The sequence below is a fragment of the Aspergillus oryzae genome, chromosome 8 (genome assembly GCF_000184455.2).
Source record: "Aspergillus oryzae RIB40 DNA, chromosome 8".
NCBI classification, from domain to species: Eukaryota; Fungi; Ascomycota; class Eurotiomycetes; order Eurotiales; family Aspergillaceae; genus Aspergillus; species Aspergillus oryzae.
In genome coordinates, this window is record NC_036442.1 from 2,084,888 (window position 1) to 2,101,741 (window position 16,854).

General features: G+C 47.9%; 5 protein-coding genes across 5 annotated transcripts; all 5 read left to right on the forward strand.

Moving 5' to 3' along the window:
* Positions 1-1,152: 1,152 nt before the first annotated feature.
* erg13A (putative hydroxymethylglutaryl-CoA synthase) lies at positions 1,153-2,689 on the forward strand (the record flags this gene model as incomplete). Its single annotated transcript, XM_001827419.3, has 4 exons — positions 1,153-1,212; positions 1,269-1,371; positions 1,432-2,489; positions 2,546-2,689. 4 exons carry the CDS (start codon positions 1,153-1,155, stop codon positions 2,687-2,689), a joined length of 1,365 nt encoding a protein of 454 aa, XP_001827471.3.
* A 1,239-nt stretch (positions 2,690-3,928) lies between these two features.
* Positions 3,929-6,478, forward strand: AO090010000486 (alpha-1,2-mannosidase family protein; the record flags this gene model as incomplete). Its single annotated transcript, XM_001827418.1, has 5 exons — positions 3,929-4,014; positions 4,077-4,618; positions 4,673-5,106; positions 5,174-5,940; positions 6,022-6,478. 5 exons carry the CDS (start codon positions 3,929-3,931, stop codon positions 6,476-6,478), a joined length of 2,286 nt encoding a protein of 761 aa, XP_001827470.1.
* A 2,380-nt stretch (positions 6,479-8,858) lies between these two features.
* AO090010000485 (uncharacterized protein) lies at positions 8,859-9,746 on the forward strand (the record flags this gene model as incomplete). The annotated part of the gene is made up of 1 exon (XM_001827417.1): positions 8,859-9,746. The coding sequence occupies one exon, from the start codon at positions 8,859-8,861 to the stop codon at positions 9,744-9,746; it is 888 nt and encodes a 295-aa protein (XP_001827469.1).
* Positions 9,747-10,924: 1,178 nt separating this feature from the next.
* On the forward strand, positions 10,925-12,716 carry rhgB (putative extracellular rhamnogalacturonase; the record flags this gene model as incomplete). The annotated part of the gene is made up of 4 exons (XM_001827416.1): positions 10,925-11,560; positions 11,621-11,659; positions 11,717-11,918; positions 11,995-12,716. The coding sequence occupies 4 exons, from the start codon at positions 10,925-10,927 to the stop codon at positions 12,714-12,716; spliced, it is 1,599 nt and encodes a 532-aa protein (XP_001827468.1).
* A 522-nt stretch (positions 12,717-13,238) lies between these two features.
* On the forward strand, positions 13,239-15,764 carry AO090010000483 (1,4-alpha-glucan branching enzyme GLC3; the record flags this gene model as incomplete). Its single annotated transcript, XM_001827415.3, has 8 exons — positions 13,239-13,284; positions 13,341-13,465; positions 13,563-13,662; positions 13,718-13,830; positions 13,895-14,586; positions 14,637-14,972; positions 15,033-15,663; positions 15,738-15,764. 8 exons carry the CDS (start codon positions 13,239-13,241, stop codon positions 15,762-15,764), a joined length of 2,070 nt encoding a protein of 689 aa, XP_001827467.1.
* Between the last annotated feature and the right edge of the window lie 1,090 nt (positions 15,765-16,854).

The window sequence follows — 16,854 nt, forward strand, 5'->3', positions numbered from 1 at the left end:
CACACCCATGGCCCACCCAAACAGGCACCTGTGACGGAATCGCAGTGAAACTTTACCCAAGACAAGAATATTTTTGAAATCTATGCCTACAATCTTGATCCTGAAGTCGTACCTAAAATCCGATATCACATTTATCTTATGCTTTGAATGAATGAAGAAAAAGATGGCATAAACCACAAACACCTCCATTTCTCACAATGTAAAATTTCCGAATAACATCCATTGTCCCAAGGGTCAATACCTAGATTACTATCCATTACAAAATGGAATATCGTTACCTCAAGCCTCGGGCAAATGGATACAGCAGATATCTAATCTGTCCAGATTTCTGTAGGATATTATCATTAAAGACATATGAGGATAATTTGCTCCTTAACTTGGCAGCTTCGGCTAATTATCAATAATTATGCATTGTGATTCTAGGATTAGGCTTGCTTATAAATTATGCTGTGTATAGTATAGCATTAGGCATGAAAGCGTGACCATTATATGCACGTACAAGATATACTATAACTATCTGTGGAATTAATAGTTGTGCAGATCATTCATCGACTGCAAAAAGACAGATAACCTTAGCATAAATAGGAGACCGATTAAGTATAGTGCTGTTGCTGCGATTAAGTTCCGTTGGACCGAAAGATGACTTTTGTTATATTTCGAATTCTCGAACAAATCAAGGCATATTAGCTTAAACCTCAATTGCAACCTACTTCTCGCATTTCAGATTGACAAGCCAATAGATGACATGGAGATCGTCTAAGCCGCCGCTGATATGCAGACGGACCTCATATAGTAGGCAACAGTATATTTCATTAAGTAAAGTGTGTAAGATTCTATAGATATGAGACAGATTCAGCACCTATCTGTCCAATGAGGAAAGGTAGAATCAAGGTGCTTGAATATACACTGTAGCATCTGTCCCAGACAGCCCCGGGTGGATTGACCATGGCGTTAGTCCGTGTTTAGGTTGCATAGTACCTGATCTACATAGTAGACCTCATACCGTACCGCCAAGAAGAGGATGGCCAGCAGGGAATATATTGGAGACGAGATATTGTCAGATGGTGTTTCTTTATATTCCATCATCTTGCGTTTCTTTCTTCGATTTTCAGATATTCACCCTGTGTTGTTCCACATATGCAGTTAGACGAAATGCCTTTGACACCGAAGGACATTGGCATCAAGGCCATCGAGGTCTACTTTCCCAGTCGGGTATGTCCTGAGCCTCTTTGAATCATCTGGAAGAACATTAACCAGAGCAAATATAGTATGTACCGCAATCAGAGCTCGAGACCTTTCTAGGGGCCAGTGCTGGAAAATTCACCATTGGTCTCGGGCAGCAGAATATGAGCTTCTGTGATGACCGGGAAGGTAGACTGACATAAAAGCCACCAAGCTCCTTCAGCATCGTTGGCTGACAATCATGAACAGACATCTACTCTTTAGCCCTCACCACCGTTTCCTCGTTGCTCCGAAAATACTCAATCGACCCAAAGACGATCGGTCGCCTCGAAGTCGGAACAGAAACCCTTTTGGATAAATCCAAGTCCTGCAAGTCCGTTCTCATGCAGCTGTTCGGTGACAATGCCGATATCGAAGGCGTCGATACATGCAACGCCTGCTATGGAGGAACGAACGCACTGTTCAACGCCGTGAACTGGGTCGAATCGTCCGCCTGGGATGGGCGTAACGCCATTGTTGTCGCGGGCGATATTGCCTTGTACGATACGCCGGCAGCGCGCCCGACAGGTGGCGTCGGCTGTGTAGCCATGCTCATCGGTCCAAACGCAGCCCTAGTGCTGGAGCCACTCCGCGCGTCGTACATGAAGCATGTGTACGACTTTTACAAAGCCGATCTCAAATCCGAATACCCTCTAGTAGATGGGCACTTCTCAAACATTTGTTATCTTCAGGCGCTGGATAATTGCTATCAACGATATCGCAGCAAAAAGCTGGCCAAAACAAGTGGTGAGTTGAACGGGGTGTCGACCAGTAACAAGAGTAGCTTCTTAGATACTTTTGACTACATGGTATTCCATGCCCCCAACTGCAAGTTGGTAGCCAAGGGATATGGTCGCATGTTGTTTAACGACTTCCGACTGGAACCAGATCGTTTCGATCCTGTCCCGTCTGAGATTCGAGATGTCGAGTATACAGCATCTTTGACAGATAAGAACATTGAAAAGCTCTGTATGGGTCTGACCAAGGACAAGTTCTCAGAGCGTGTCCAACCGTCCCTTACAGCCCCGGCCCACTGTGGTAATATGTATACAGCTAGCATATATTCGGGGCTGGTGAGTCTATTGAGCAACGTCCCAAGTGAGAAACTGCAGAACAAGCGTGTCGGCATGTTCAGCTATGGCGGCGGTCTTGCCAGTACCATGTTCAGCTTGCAGGTCAAGGGCGACATTACGGAAATGGCGCAAAAGATCCGGTTACGTGATCGTTTGGATGCTCGCACAGCGGTGTCCCCTGAATTCTATGATCAGGTACGTTGTTCGATAGATATATTTCCCTTAGAATGATATTGGTCTGACCAGCTTAGATGTGTCAACTTCGCGAGAAGGCCTACCAACAGAAGAATTACACCCCTAAGGGGAGTGTTGAGACCCTCGCCCCTGGCACGTATTATCTGGTCCACGTCGATGATATATTTCGACGGAAGTATGAGCTGAAACCCTACGCGTAAAAGCTCGGAAGTGAAATCACAATCAATGGATGTGTCGTGCATGTCACGCTTTTCTTTAAAATGTAGTAATGATTATAATTCAGGGGTATAGGCTTCCAGTTGATATTGTAACCTCCAAGATGACACATCTTATGAGATGCATCTAGATTCCTCAGACCTTACTTGCCTAAAGCAAGGGAGAATTCCTCAGGCTCCGAAGACGGTGACCTGTGCTTATGTAATGTTAAGAACCAATCACCTGACCCACATTTCAGGAACCGACCAATCACGTTGGCTCTGGACAGAACCCCTGAGTCGAGCATGTGGGCGGATCATTGGCGGTTGTGGTCGTGATCACCAGTCCAGGAGGCATGATCCTGGATGCTGGATCACACTGGAGGGGAGATGATCGACAACGGCACATACTATAGAGTCTTAGCTTCATGAGGAATAGACTTGTGAGATTCAACAAGTTGTCGGGGAAAAGAATGACATGTGCGCCATCTTGGCTTGTGACTGGAGAATGATACCCTCGCTAGAATTGATACCCATGTATATCCCAAAAATTGATCCTGCACTGTAACGAGCAGTACTCCGTACACCGCCTATGTTTGCCCAATTGTTTTACTCTCTCGCTTGTGCTTCGGTGGTTTTTGTTGCTACTATTCCTATTTCTTTGTTTGTCAACAGGCAACGGCGGCATTCCGGTATGGCTGCTTCAGGGGCAAGAATGCGCCCTCCTTTTCTGTACCCATGGGTTTCTCATGATGAAAACTGCCATTCTTTATCAGTAGATACTGGCGGGGCAATAGCTTCCATGTATACCCTACTATCTAAAATTTTAGTCTCCCCCCCTTTGACGCTAAACGATCAAGCATGCTCCATCTGCTTTCAATATACTTCCATCCTTGCTTTCTCCGAACCCACAGTACTTTCACACCCATGTATTGGACAACTCCTCCAGCCATGAGACTGCCTGTGATCAGGGCATGTGCGACTGTTCTTTGCAATCAGTGGCCTCGCACCTTCCCCTCATCACTTTCTCGTACCTTAGGGGATGACTGTGTAACACCCCGCAGAGGCGTGATTGTTCACTCTCAACAGATATATTAGATTCTATTGCAGCCAGAGGTGCTTTTGATGCAACCTGTATGTGGTTGATTGTGTTCCGCTCCTTGTAGGACAGCTCCCGAGATACCATCAACCAGGATAGAAAGACTGGCGACTCTAACGGGCATCCTTCTAGGAACAATCTTGACCATGGTGTTGTTGGGCGCCTTCTTGGTGTTGGCACTATTACAGCCAATGGCCCTGTCTGCTGATTTAACATCACATGTAAATCTCTTGTAAGTATCGAGTTCCGAATCTCGCGCGGCCTTCATAGAGATCGGCTTCTAATCTCATGAAGCTTGGGCACAGAAAATGGGGGGAATAACTTTCCTGGTGCCGCACGACCGTTCGGCATGGTAAAGCTGGGCCCTGACCTGTTCATCTCAGGAACAGATGCCTATTCGGGTTATCTTCCCAATGGTAACTTCTCCGGCTTCAGTATGATGCATGAACAAGGGACCGGAGGAGCGCCCAAATACGGGACAGTTTCCCAGCTGCCTTTGATCGGGAACATCAGTAATCCCCTATCGAACAAGACTGTCGCCCGGACAGGTACTGATCAGGCGTCTGTGGGCTACTACAAGGCGCAGACGTCGGAGGGAACTATTGTCGAGTTGAGCGCATCGGCTCATGCAGGGATGTATCAGTATACATTCCCCAAAGGGTCAACTGGGAATGTCCTGGTAGATGTTTCACACGTCCTTCCCTCATTTCGGGGCCAAGGACTTGGACAAGGGTACAAAGGTGGAAACATCACTATCTTTCCCGATGGACATTATGAAGGTCAGGGTGTGTACGATAACGGCTGGAATCGTTCACCAGATTGGTCGATCTATTTCTGTGGGTTTTTCTATCTCGATCCCAATGGTAAACAAAGACTGATATTCTTGGTAGGTGGCTATTTTGATGCTGCACCAGTTCGTAACAGCACATACACTGGAAGTGATGCGGAAGGAAGTGTCGAGCAGATCAGCGGATTTGCATCTTCATCCTCGAGTACAACACGTATCGGAGGCTTGTTCACCTTCCAACAAACTGTAGTCACGTCGCGCGTCGGCATCTCGTGGCTGTCCACGGAGAAAGCATGCCAAAATGTCGATGAGGAAATCCCAGAAGGAACAGAACTCACATCTGTTGTTCACGACGCCCAGACTGAATGGAGCTCTAAGGTCTTGTCTAAGGTGACTACGACGAGCACGAATGAAACAAGTCTCACCTTGTTGTACACATCCCTCTACTTCATGCATCTGATCCCAACCAACCAGACCGGGGAGAACCCTGGCTGGGCATCTTCTGAGCCATATTATCAAGACATTTTCACTTACTGGGTAAGTGTGATTCAGGAAACCTTGCCCACAACGACAATAATCCTCTGCAGACTAACAAATTGTTCAGGATCTTTTCCGTTGCTCTACTGCTCTCATGCAAGTCCTGCAGCCCGCAGCATATGAAGAACAGATCCGTTCTTTAATCGACATCTGGCGGTTTGAAGGTTATCTCCCGGACGCTCGCTCGTCGAACTACAACGGGAGAACACAGGGTGGTTCCAATGCCGACAATATCCTTGCCGATGCTTATGTGAAAGGCGTCCGCGGAGCAGTTAACTGGGAAGACGGGTACAGGGCAATGGTTAAAGATGCCGAAGTAGCTCCGCCAAACGATCCGGTCGACCCTATGGCGCCAGACTCGTCAACCAAAGAGGGACGAGGTGCGCTACCGGACTGGCTTAGTCTCGGTTTTATCACGCCGAAATACAGCCGTGCCGTCACTCGGGCAGTTGAGTATTCTTGTAACGACTTTGGCCTGTATCAGGTAGCGTCCGGTCTTGGGAAGGATGAAGACGCAGACAAATATCTGAACCGATCAAGGAATTGGAGAAATCATTGGAATTCCAACCAGACTTCGCTGGGATTTGCCGGTTTTGTGGTTCCACGTGACACCACTGGCTTCATCGAAACGGATCCACTAAAGGACAGTGGCTATTGGGGGGATCCGTACTATGAGGCCAGCTCCTGGGCGTATTCTTGGGCAAGTGTTCACGACATGGAGGGGATGATCGAGATGATGGGTGGGGCCCAGACTGTCCTGAAGCGCTTGGACACCATGTTCACCGAGGGGGCCAGCGGCTCTAGTGGCATTATCTTCGATCCCACCAACGAACCGTAAGTCTTTCATCCTTCTATTGGTCTTGGCTATTGGTAGCTCCATGTTAGCGTGAATAGTATCGCTGACGGTGCCATTAGGATGTTCAATATCCCGTATCTGTACCACTATATCAACCGACAGGATTTATCGGTTTCCCGATCGCGCAACATCGCAAAGACCTATTATCATACTGGAGCTAAGGGTCTCCCTGGTAACAGTGACGCCGGTGCCATGCAGACCTGGCTCTTGTGGAATATGATTGGTTTGTATCCCATCACAGGGCAAACGACCTTTTTGGTTCATTCTCCGTGGTTCGAATCCATGGCTATTGAACTTGGGGATGGAAAGAAACTAAGCATCACTGCGACCGGCGGCGACGGGAACGGCGACAGTCAAATTTATGTACAGAAGCTTCGGTTGAACGGAAAGGACTGGAAGAAGAACTGGCTCACATGGGACGACTTATTCGCCCAGGGAGGAACCCTAGAATTCGAACTTGGCGAGGCTGCGAGCGACTGGTTCACGGGCGAGTTGCCGCCCAGTCCTGCTTCCTGAAGTTAATAAGCCTGCACAGTTTTTACTTGTGGCATATTCTTTGTACATATTCACATTCATACATACCCAGTGTAGCTATGGCTATATTCAGCCATCATACTATGTTATTGGTTAAGAAGATACTCCGCTGGGGAGCCCCTTAAAATAGGAGATGTTGGGTTGGCCTGTATAGACCAATTCACAGGCCTTGAGCGCCCCATAATACTCCATAGACTCTGAGTACCTCGAGAGTTGCTGAACGTGATAATCCCTACAGTGGTATCAGCCGGCGAGACCAATTCTTTATTCGTCATCCGTGGATATTATCATGTACGTTTCAATAAGCCCGTTAGGCAGCATGGGAAAATGAACGTGGCCCCCCCAAATAGCGGCGGATCCACCACCACAGCACCAGTAGTTAGGGCTCTCCTTTTTCTTTCGGAACGTCGCGACAAATACCGCATACGAAGGAAATCTGTCGAGTAGTTAAGCCGGCTCTCCTTTAGTTTTATACATAATAATTACCAATAGTAGAGACAGTAGTAACGACAAACCCCATCGAGTCTTGGCTGTCGTTTGTTCATTCGCGAGCCCTGGTGGAGTTGATCGGCAATGGACTTATTAAGCTTGTTGATCATCGACTAAAACGTTCCCAACGACTATGCATAATTTTGCGTGCTGGATTTCGGGGATTTCGCTCGCGGAACTCCGTTGTGGGACTAAACAAATTATGACGAGATGATCAGGTAATTCGTTATAGGGATGTCGTCGTAGGTCAGCTAGCATGATATTTCTCATGTACCCCTTTTCTTGCTTATTCTTCTGCTAAGTTGTTGAAGAATTTATATGCTGAGAATTAGAATCCTTTGCATGAAGCACGAGTCTGGAAATCAAAAGAAAAAGAAAAAGCTTGTCAGCAGGATCTTCGTATGCAAGATCATTCTCAGTCCCTCGTGTCCGGAAGCCCTCGGAGTGGAGCGCGCGGCATCGTTAACTCATTCTGATTATTCTTCTTGACGGCCCTAGGGTGTGACTATGGGTTTAATTACCATTCAAGAGAAGTGGAGTGTTTCCTATAGGGCCCTAGATGTCATATCCACTGCGAGGGACCAGGGGTACTGTGGTAGAGCGCAGGTTATGCGATGGCTTGAACTACCATCCCGCCAAGTTCAAGATCTCGTTCATCAGCCGAACCCCTAATCGACTGGTGCAAAGTATAATAGTTTGTGAATCAATAGATCACTCGCGATCTAAGAGCCGGTGCATATACAGAAAACTGAAAATGTAAGCTTCAATAGCTTATCCGGCACTTCCGTACTCCTAGAGTAAGGCTGAACGACAAATCGACTTGACTACCTTGACTCCATTGAAGATCGTCAGGGTTAGGCTCCATAGGTCTGGGCAAACCGGCTATCCCGATGGTCATGTACAACGTGCAAGATTTGTCTTTTATCTTCTTGGCCTTTTACGCCATACATATCCTTGATAGAGGAAAGTCGGCTCCGAATCTACTGCAATTAGACCCCAGATACACTGTGTCGCGGCGGACAAGCTTGTGTTCTTCAGCTTCTCCCACCAATATTAGACAGCAAGTCAGCGCACCATTAGACTTCTAAAAGCCCATGTGATTGAAAGGGTGCCTGGTGCCTGGTACCTGGTAAGATTAAGATGCAGATCACCGTAGTTGCTAACAGGTAACTAGCGAGTATGTGTGGAAGACGTGGAAGCCATGATGTCTTAAAGTCTATTCCGTGTAGATCAGCGGATCCGGCGCTCCCCGAACAAGCAATGATTGCGCTCTTATTGCAGTATCAGCCTATCTAACGTCTATAAAGAGAATTAGCGATTGTAACTTTGGGCCTCTTCTCGAAATCTGGCATTGTTGGAACTGTAGGAGTGGCTCGAACTTCATTGTAGGAACTGCACATAGATCACTGAGACGCATACTTTCGTAGTTAGTATACTCCGTACGTAGAATAGCGATGATGGTGGTGTACAGAGCAGCACGGGGTGTAAAGGCACGAAGGTACATTGGAGAACCTGTATCCTGTTTCGTATGCAGTACCCACAGCCTGGTAGTCCTTTCGTCTCCATCAAGCTTGTGATCAAGCTTTACTCTCCTGAGCAATAACACGAGTTACTAGTCAAAGGGTTGACCCGCCAGCTGGCTAGACAAGCTGCCCAGCTGCTTGCTGGAAATGATGGTAATAAAGGGATGACCCCGAGTAGCTGTAGTATATAAGGCTTTAACAGCCCCAGCTCTCTTGTCTTTCTTTCTCGATCAGCAGCGCAACACTCATTCGTTCTCTCACTCTCCAACTTCTGTCATTCATTAACGGTTATACCCTGTATCAATATACCCTGCCATTCATTTTAATTTTCTTTCACAAATCTCATCATAATGAAGGCCTCCCTTATCACTGTCATCGCTGCTCTGGCCTCTTCGGCCATGGCTGCCCCTGCTGGCGGTCTCTCTGATGTCAGCATCCTCAAGGAGGCCACCTCCACCACCAATGCTATTCCTGCAACATCCCCAGTTCCCTCTTCGGGCGCCAGTGGTCACATTGTTCAGGACGCTGGCCATGGTGTGAACCAGGTTCTCACCGTCACCGGCCCTAACGCGAAAAAGCTCCTCATTGAGCTTAGCCCCAGTGTTGCTGGTCTCCTCTCCGGCCTCCACCTTCCCAGTGTTGGCGTCCCTGTCGGTGAAGTTGTCAAGACCGCTGCCTCGGTCGGCGACTTGGTCGAGGACCTTGGCCCACGCGTTGACGGCCTCCTAACCGTCGTCAGCGAGGACGGTGACGTTCTCTTGATCAAGCTGTCTACTGAGGTCGCCGGCCTTCTTTCTGGTGTCAGTCTCCCTGGTGTCGGTATTCCTGTTGGCAGCATTGTCGCCACCCTTGGTGAGAACCTGAAGCGCTCCGCCGATGGCCAGCTCGTTCAGGACGTTGCCCCCAAGGTGCAGGATGTCCTCGAGGTCACCGGTGCCGATTCCAAGCGTCTCCTCATCCAGCTCAGCCCCTCTGTCGCCTCTCTCCTCGCCGACCTCGGCCTTCCCGGAGTCGGTACCCCCGTTGGTCAGATCATCAAGACCTCCGGTAACCTTGGTGACCTCCTTGAGGACCTCGGCGAGCCCGTCAAGGACCTCCTCGTTGTCACCGCCCAGGATGGCTCTTTCCTTCTCATCAAGCTCTCCCCTGATGTTGCAGGCCTTCTCACTGGACTCAGTCTGCCTGCTCTGGGCACTTCCGTTGGCAGTATTGTCGCTACTCTTGGCGCCAACCTGTAAATGGTTCAATAAAGTGTCCAGTCAGACCGAATGTGTTCACGGTGCCATACTGGGCCAAGTTTCTTGGGGACCCTGTACTGTCGGCATGCCGACAATGACTAGCGCGAGGATATCAAATGTTTGTTATCGATTTGCTGTATGATTGAGTCCAGATAGACGTCTGTTTCATTGCACATATTGGAGGTTTTCAGAGAATACAAATTTAATTCAGATGCATACCACTTTTCTGCCCCTTTTCGAACGGTCTCATTTTAGACATGGTCTTAGCTAGAGCGCGATATCTCTATACCGTAGCCCGAGGAGAAACAGCAACAGGTAACTCGACGTTCTTAAAACATCGCACGGAGCCGAACCCGGACCTGGGTAGATATTGAAATGAGTGCGTGGAGCTTTCAAACACTTCGTGTGAATGTAACTCGGACTAGGCATAGAAGGTCAACTGATCATGTTCGTAGCTGATCTCAGCGACCCTTGACTAGATCTACCCTAGTCAGAGAGTAATTAATTTTACTCCAAACTTTCATTTAGTCTCGCCCCTTTAACTTCAGTGGGAGTTGCTTATCTCCTAGTTTTGCTGTATAGGGCTCTTCTTGTCGGTGTCGGCTATTCTCCGGAAACGGCACTTTTTAGAGCGTTTCATCTTTCGTTCGGGTCCACTTCTTGGAAGGCCATTCCGCCCCAACCCATCGAAGCACCAAAAGTTCCATGAAGGATGAAGTTTTGTGCGTTACGGGTTGAACAGAGCTATCGAGCTCTGTGGACATCTTGTTGAGCCAAATTGCAGATCCGGGACGACGGCCGGTATATGATGCGAAACACGGTACGGTTGCTAGTGCTTGGTTCAACAGTCCGAAGCACGCCATGGTTCTCTTATTAGAGATTAATATACATTTTGACTCCTGGCGCGCCAAATAATCTATTTGATTCAACCCGATGTCTGGTTCTAGAAGTCTAGGCCGAATTGACAGATTATCGCTCAGCCCTGGGAGTGCATAGATGGTAGCCAGCGGTTGTTTGAAACTAGGGCTACTAGATGCTGACTCCATGTCTTAGGGAAATTGTTTCAGACTGAGATCCAGGGTCCAGCTCTACTTAAGAGCTCTTCTCGCTCCTGCGGTACAACCCTTCTTGCTCTATCCTCACGCTCACTTTCTTTTCTCCAAATCCCGCTCAGCAAAATGCGGATCAATACATTATCGTTATTTTCCCTCGTGAGCCTGGTACCTACCCTTGCGTTAGCCAGCCTGTCTGGATCTGTAGGACCATTAACATCGGCCTCGACTAAAGCCGCCACCAAGACTTGCAATGTCCTCGATTACGGAGCTAAAGCTGATAAGACCACTGATCTCGGGCCCCCTCTGGCATCTGCGTTCGCCGACTGCAAATCTGGAGGTTTGGTTTATGTGCCGTCGGGAGATTATGCACTGTCAACCTGGGCTAAATTGAGTGGTGGCAAGGCATGGGCACTGCAGATTGATGGAACCATCTACCGTACCGGCACAGACGGTGGAAACATGATCTTTATTGAACATTCCAGCGATTTCGAGCTCTTCAGTAGCACATCGTCGGGTGCCATGCAGGGCTTGGGTTATGAGTACCACAAAGATAACAAATGGAGTGGGCCTCGCCTTTTGCGACTCTATGATGTTACGGATTTCTCGGTTCATGATTTCATCCTTGTCGATGCCCCTGCTTTCCACTTTTCCCTGGATACTTGCACCAACGGCGAAGTATATAACATGGCAATCCGTGGTGGCAACCATGGTGGCTTGGATGGTGTTGATGTTTGGTCAACGAACGTTTGGATTCATGACGTGAGTAGTAAACTACCAATATTTGAGCCTCGCGTTACTCAGTAGCTAACATGTTAATAGATCGAGGTAACAAACAAGGATGAGTGTGTCACAGTCAAGGTATGTTTAACATACAGCCCACCGTTCTCTCAATGACTTTCTAACACGCATCTGCAGAGCCCTTCAAAGAACATTTTGGTTGAGAATATCTACTGCAACTGGAGCGGTGGATGCGGTATGGGCTCTCTTGGAAAGGATACCGATATCAGTGATATCACGTACCGGAACATCTATACCTGGAACTCGAACAACATGATGTTCATTAAGAGCAATGGTGGTAGTGGCTCTGCGACTAATCTGCTGTTTGAGAACTTCATCGGTAAGCACAGTCATCCTTATAAGACTGTTAATGGAATTCCTGGACAAAATGCTAACCTGCACCCTGCTTTTGCCAGGCCACGGAAATGCCTATTCGTTCGATATTGACAGCTACTGGGCCAGCATGAGCTCCCAGGGAGGAAATGGTGTCGAACTGAGCAACATCACTCTCAGAAATTGGAAGGGCACCGAGGAGAATGGTGCTTCAAGAGGACCTATCAAGATTGTTTGCCCAGACGGCGCCCCTTGCTACGATATCACCATTGAGGATTTCGCCATGTGGACCGAGGACAGTTCCAGGCAGCGGCAATGGTACTCTTGCCGTAATGCTTACGGCACTGGGTTTTGTCTCAAATCCGGCTCTAACCACGTTGCTTATGAAGCGACCACGACCACAGTCTCAAGCGCCCCATCTGGCTATTCGGCGGCAACAATGGCTGCCGATCTCAAGACGGACTTCGGTATTACAGCCTCCATTCCGATCCCGACCATCCCCACCTCCTTCTACCCTGGAGCGACTCCGTATAGCGCTTTGATGGCCAACAAAGGCTCGACAGCGAAGGTCCGGGCGGTTGTGGCGCCCTCTAAGCCAACAACGGTTGCTGCGGCGACCTCCACCCCTGCTGAGCAGCAGACATCCACTAGCACACCAGCTCCTGCGGTGGAGCAGCCTTCGCAACAATCTCCCGGACAATCTGCCGGTGAAGTTGGTGGTTGTCCGTTCGGAAATGGCAGGTCCGTACCCACAGGCCCTCCTCGTGCTGGCCATCGTCATCATCAACGCCATGGCCATCACTAGGCATGGCGCATGCATGTTGAAGTATTTGATCCTCGATTTGTTTTAATTAGATAATATATTTCTTAAGATGAAGTGGGTTATCAACGTCTTATCTTGTCATGAGTACTTAATAGATTGATTACTTGCGATCTTGGGGATAGATTGGAGGATACGATAATCCCCACGTATATCATAGTCGAGTAAGACGTTGCTTATAATCGACAAAACAATTGAAGGGAAGTGACTAGTATTGCAAAATGTACGAGAAACAAAACGATAAGCAAACAAAGACAAGGGTAGGGTGATGTCACGTCACATGGGGGGCACGGGGAGCTTTGGCCTCTCCGCAAGCAACCCCCGCAGCAGGAAACCAGGTTTCCTTCTCCTCTGCTCTTCTGTATTCTCCCCAACCATTGCCTACTTTTTCTGCTTGCAATTACCGGTGGTAGTGTTAGTTTCAAATTATCTCGTTTTGCGTCGTCGGTCCTCGGTAACAAGGTTTTGTACCTGATTGAGCCTTATCAGTTCCTGCCAGCTGCCGGAATGGGTACCTCCCAAGCTGTGGATAGCTCCCCGCCGGATGGTACAGGTTGGTCACCACCAACGACACATTATGCAATTCCACCTTACGCTAATTATATTCAGGTGTCATACAGCTGGACCCTTGGCTGGAGCCTTTTCGTGATGCTTTGAAGCAGAGGTTTAGTTTCATCGAAGGCTGGGTGAAGGCCATCAATGAGACAGAAGGAGGTCTTGAAACGTTCAGCAAGGTGAGAGCCATCTGCTCTTTTGCCCCCCTTGATTCTAGAAGGGCCCCATTTGACTCTGAAGTGCGTCCCTGCTAATTATAACTTCGTCCACTTTTAGGGTTACGAGAGGTTTGGCCTCAACGTTCAATCCAATGGTGACATTATATACAGAGAATGGGCTCCAAATGCTGTGCAAGCACAATTGGTCGGAGAATTCAGTACGTCTAACTGCATGGAGGAAGCTACCTGAGAAAGCAATACTGAAACTAGCAGACAATTGGGATGTGACGGCCCACCCAATGACAAAGAATGGCTTTGGCGTCTGGGAGGTTACGGTGCCAGCAGTTAACGGCGCTCCAGCTATTCCCCACGATAGCAAAATCAAGGTATCATTCCCATTGTTCAGGCTCATGGTCGTCCATTCGTTCCATAGCACTTACGGTTGTCCAGATATCCATGGTCATCCCCAGTGGAGAGCGAATCTATCGGATCCCAGCGTGGATCAAGCGTGTGGTGCAAGACCTCAGTGTGTCACCTACATATGAGGCGGTCTTCTGGAATCCTCCAACCGAAAAACAATATAAGTTTCAGTATTCCCGCCCTAAGAGGCCTGAAAGTCTACGGATCTATGAGGCACATGTGGGAATTTCATCACCAGAAACTAAAGTCGCAACTTACAAAGAGTTCACTTCCAACATGCTCCCTCGGATTAAATATCTGGGGTACAATGCAATTCAACTAATGGCCATCATGGAGCACGCTTACTACGCCAGCTTCGGATACCAAGTCAATAACTTCTTCGCAGCGAGCAGCCGCTATGGTACGCCTGAAGACCTGAAGGAGCTCGTCGATAAAGCCCACAGCATGGGACTAGTGGTGCTCCTCGATGTCGTCCACAGCCATGCGTCGAAGAACGTGCTTGATGGATTGAACATGTTCGACGGTACAGACCACCTATACTTCCACGGCGGTGGGAAGGGTCGACATGAGTTGTGGGACAGTCGCCTATTTAACTACGGCCATCATGAGGTTCTGCGCTTCCTTTTGAGCAACTTACGCTTTTGGATGGAAGAGTATGGCTTTGATGGTTTCCGCTTCGATGGTGTCACAAGCATGCTTTACACCCATCATGGGATTGGAACGTAAGTAGCCACCTTTTCGGTGTTGTTATTCGTCTAATCGGAACATACAGAGGCTTTTCTGGGGGGTACCATGAGTACTTCGGTTCTTCTGTCGATGAAGAAGGTGTGATGTATCTAACTCTTGCTAACGAAATGCTCCATAACCTCTATCCCAATTGTATCACAGTAGCGGAAGACGTCTCTGGGATGCCGGCACTCTGTCTACCACACTCCCTGGGCGGAGTTGGCTTTGACTACCGCCTCGCCATGGCCGTCCCAGACATGTATATCAAGCTCTTGAAAGAGAAGAAGGACGACGAGTGGGACATAGGAAACCTATCCTTCACGCTGACGAACAGACGCCATGGCGAGAAGACGATTGCCTACGCAGAAAGCCACGATCAAGCGTAAGTTCACAAAATCACTGCATATGCTATCACGTTATCCTGTGCTAACTCCATTATAAGGCTTGTTGGCGATAAAACCCTCATGATGTGGCTATGCGACAAAGAAATGTACACACACATGTCCGTGCTAACAGAATTCACACCCATCATCGAACGAGGCATGGCCTTGCATAAGTTGATCCGATTAGTCACACATGGTCTCGGAGGTGAAGGCTACCTCAACTTCGAAGGCAACGAGTTCGGACACCCGGAATGGCTTGACTTCCCCCGAGATGGAAACAATAACTCCTTCTGGTATGCACGACGTCAGCTAAATCTGACCGAAGACCATCTTCTGCGGTATAAATTCCTCAATGATTTCGACCGTGCGATGCAATTGACAGAAGAAAAATACGGATGGCTCCATTCGCCACAGGCATATGTCAGCCTAAAGAACGAAACCGACAAGGTCCTCGTCTTTGAGCGGGCTGGTCTTCTCTGGATTTTCAACTTCCACCCAACCAATAGCTTCACCGACTACCGTGTTGGGGTCGAGCAATCAGGCACGTACCGTATCGTCCTCGACACCGATGACCCAGCATTCGGTGGTCTGAACCGCAATCTTAAGGAGACACGGTTTTTTACCACCGATTTATCGTGGAATGGCCGGAGCAACTTCCTCCAAGTCTACATCCCTACCAGGACCGCACTAGTAAGATTTACCCTATACCTGACACTAGAGTCCCCAAAAAGTAAGAAAGCGCCACGCATGCTAACTCATAACAGGTCCTGGCCTTAGAGGAAACGCTGTAGATACCTCGTGTCATTCTGCAAACACACCCTCGACGCCAAGCTATAATCCACATCAAGTGTTTTTATCTTGTTCTCAGCTTTATAATTCTTTACTACAATTTATCTGTTTATTTTTAGACCTCACTCATTATAGATTCCCCTTCAAGGCATCAGTCTTCGCCCAGTTACATAAATTATCTAGAGACAACTGAGCTATAACCCTGGGATCACCATCTCACATACTAGACCTTCCAGTTCCACAAGCTTCACTCTCACCTTCCCATTCAATATTATCTCTTAAGTCTAATATCTAGTTTACTCACAAAGCAGCGAGCATTGATCTATGGCAAGTCAAACAACCTAGTCGTTATCTATATAAGATCCCACCAACAATGGCCTACTCAACCATCAAGCCAAAGCCTCAAGGCCACGCCCTAGAACATCTCAAAGCGACATACCAGTAAACCAGCATGCAACACCAAAAGTCTGAAGTCATTTATAACCAAATGAACAATAAAACAACATCCTGCCAATCTCCCAAGCAGATTACTATATCATACCACTCTACGCAAAACCTACAAATCACAGTAATCACTCAGCACAACCATCCCCCATAACAAAGACTAAAAAGCGACAACAACCTCAGAAGGAATCCACAATACCAATCTCCAAAAACCAATGATCGATCCACAAGCCAGACATAGGACCACAAAGTCCATATACATAAATAAAAAGAGCACTCAAGTACAAAGATGAACAACCCTTGCTAAAGGGGAAGGAAGCCCCATCTCCAACAAAGTCGACGTCAACATTATTCCAGCGCCATGTTTCATTGAATCTGAAATTCTGAGTGCATTTTTATACATCAACATTCGGGAGTACGTTTCACTAACTCTCTAGAGAAAATAGGGAGACTGTTTAGCATTCCCTCGCCAAGAAAACTCCATGGAATATAGAAAGAAGCAATGATGGTAGTGAGGAAATCTGGTTGTCGAATCTAGTCTTGCTAATGAAGATTTGCGTGGGTTTAGTCCATATAGTAATGCTAGGATAGATATGTACAAAAGGGGAAGGTACTCAGTATTGCCATATAAAATCTATTGGTTTGTTT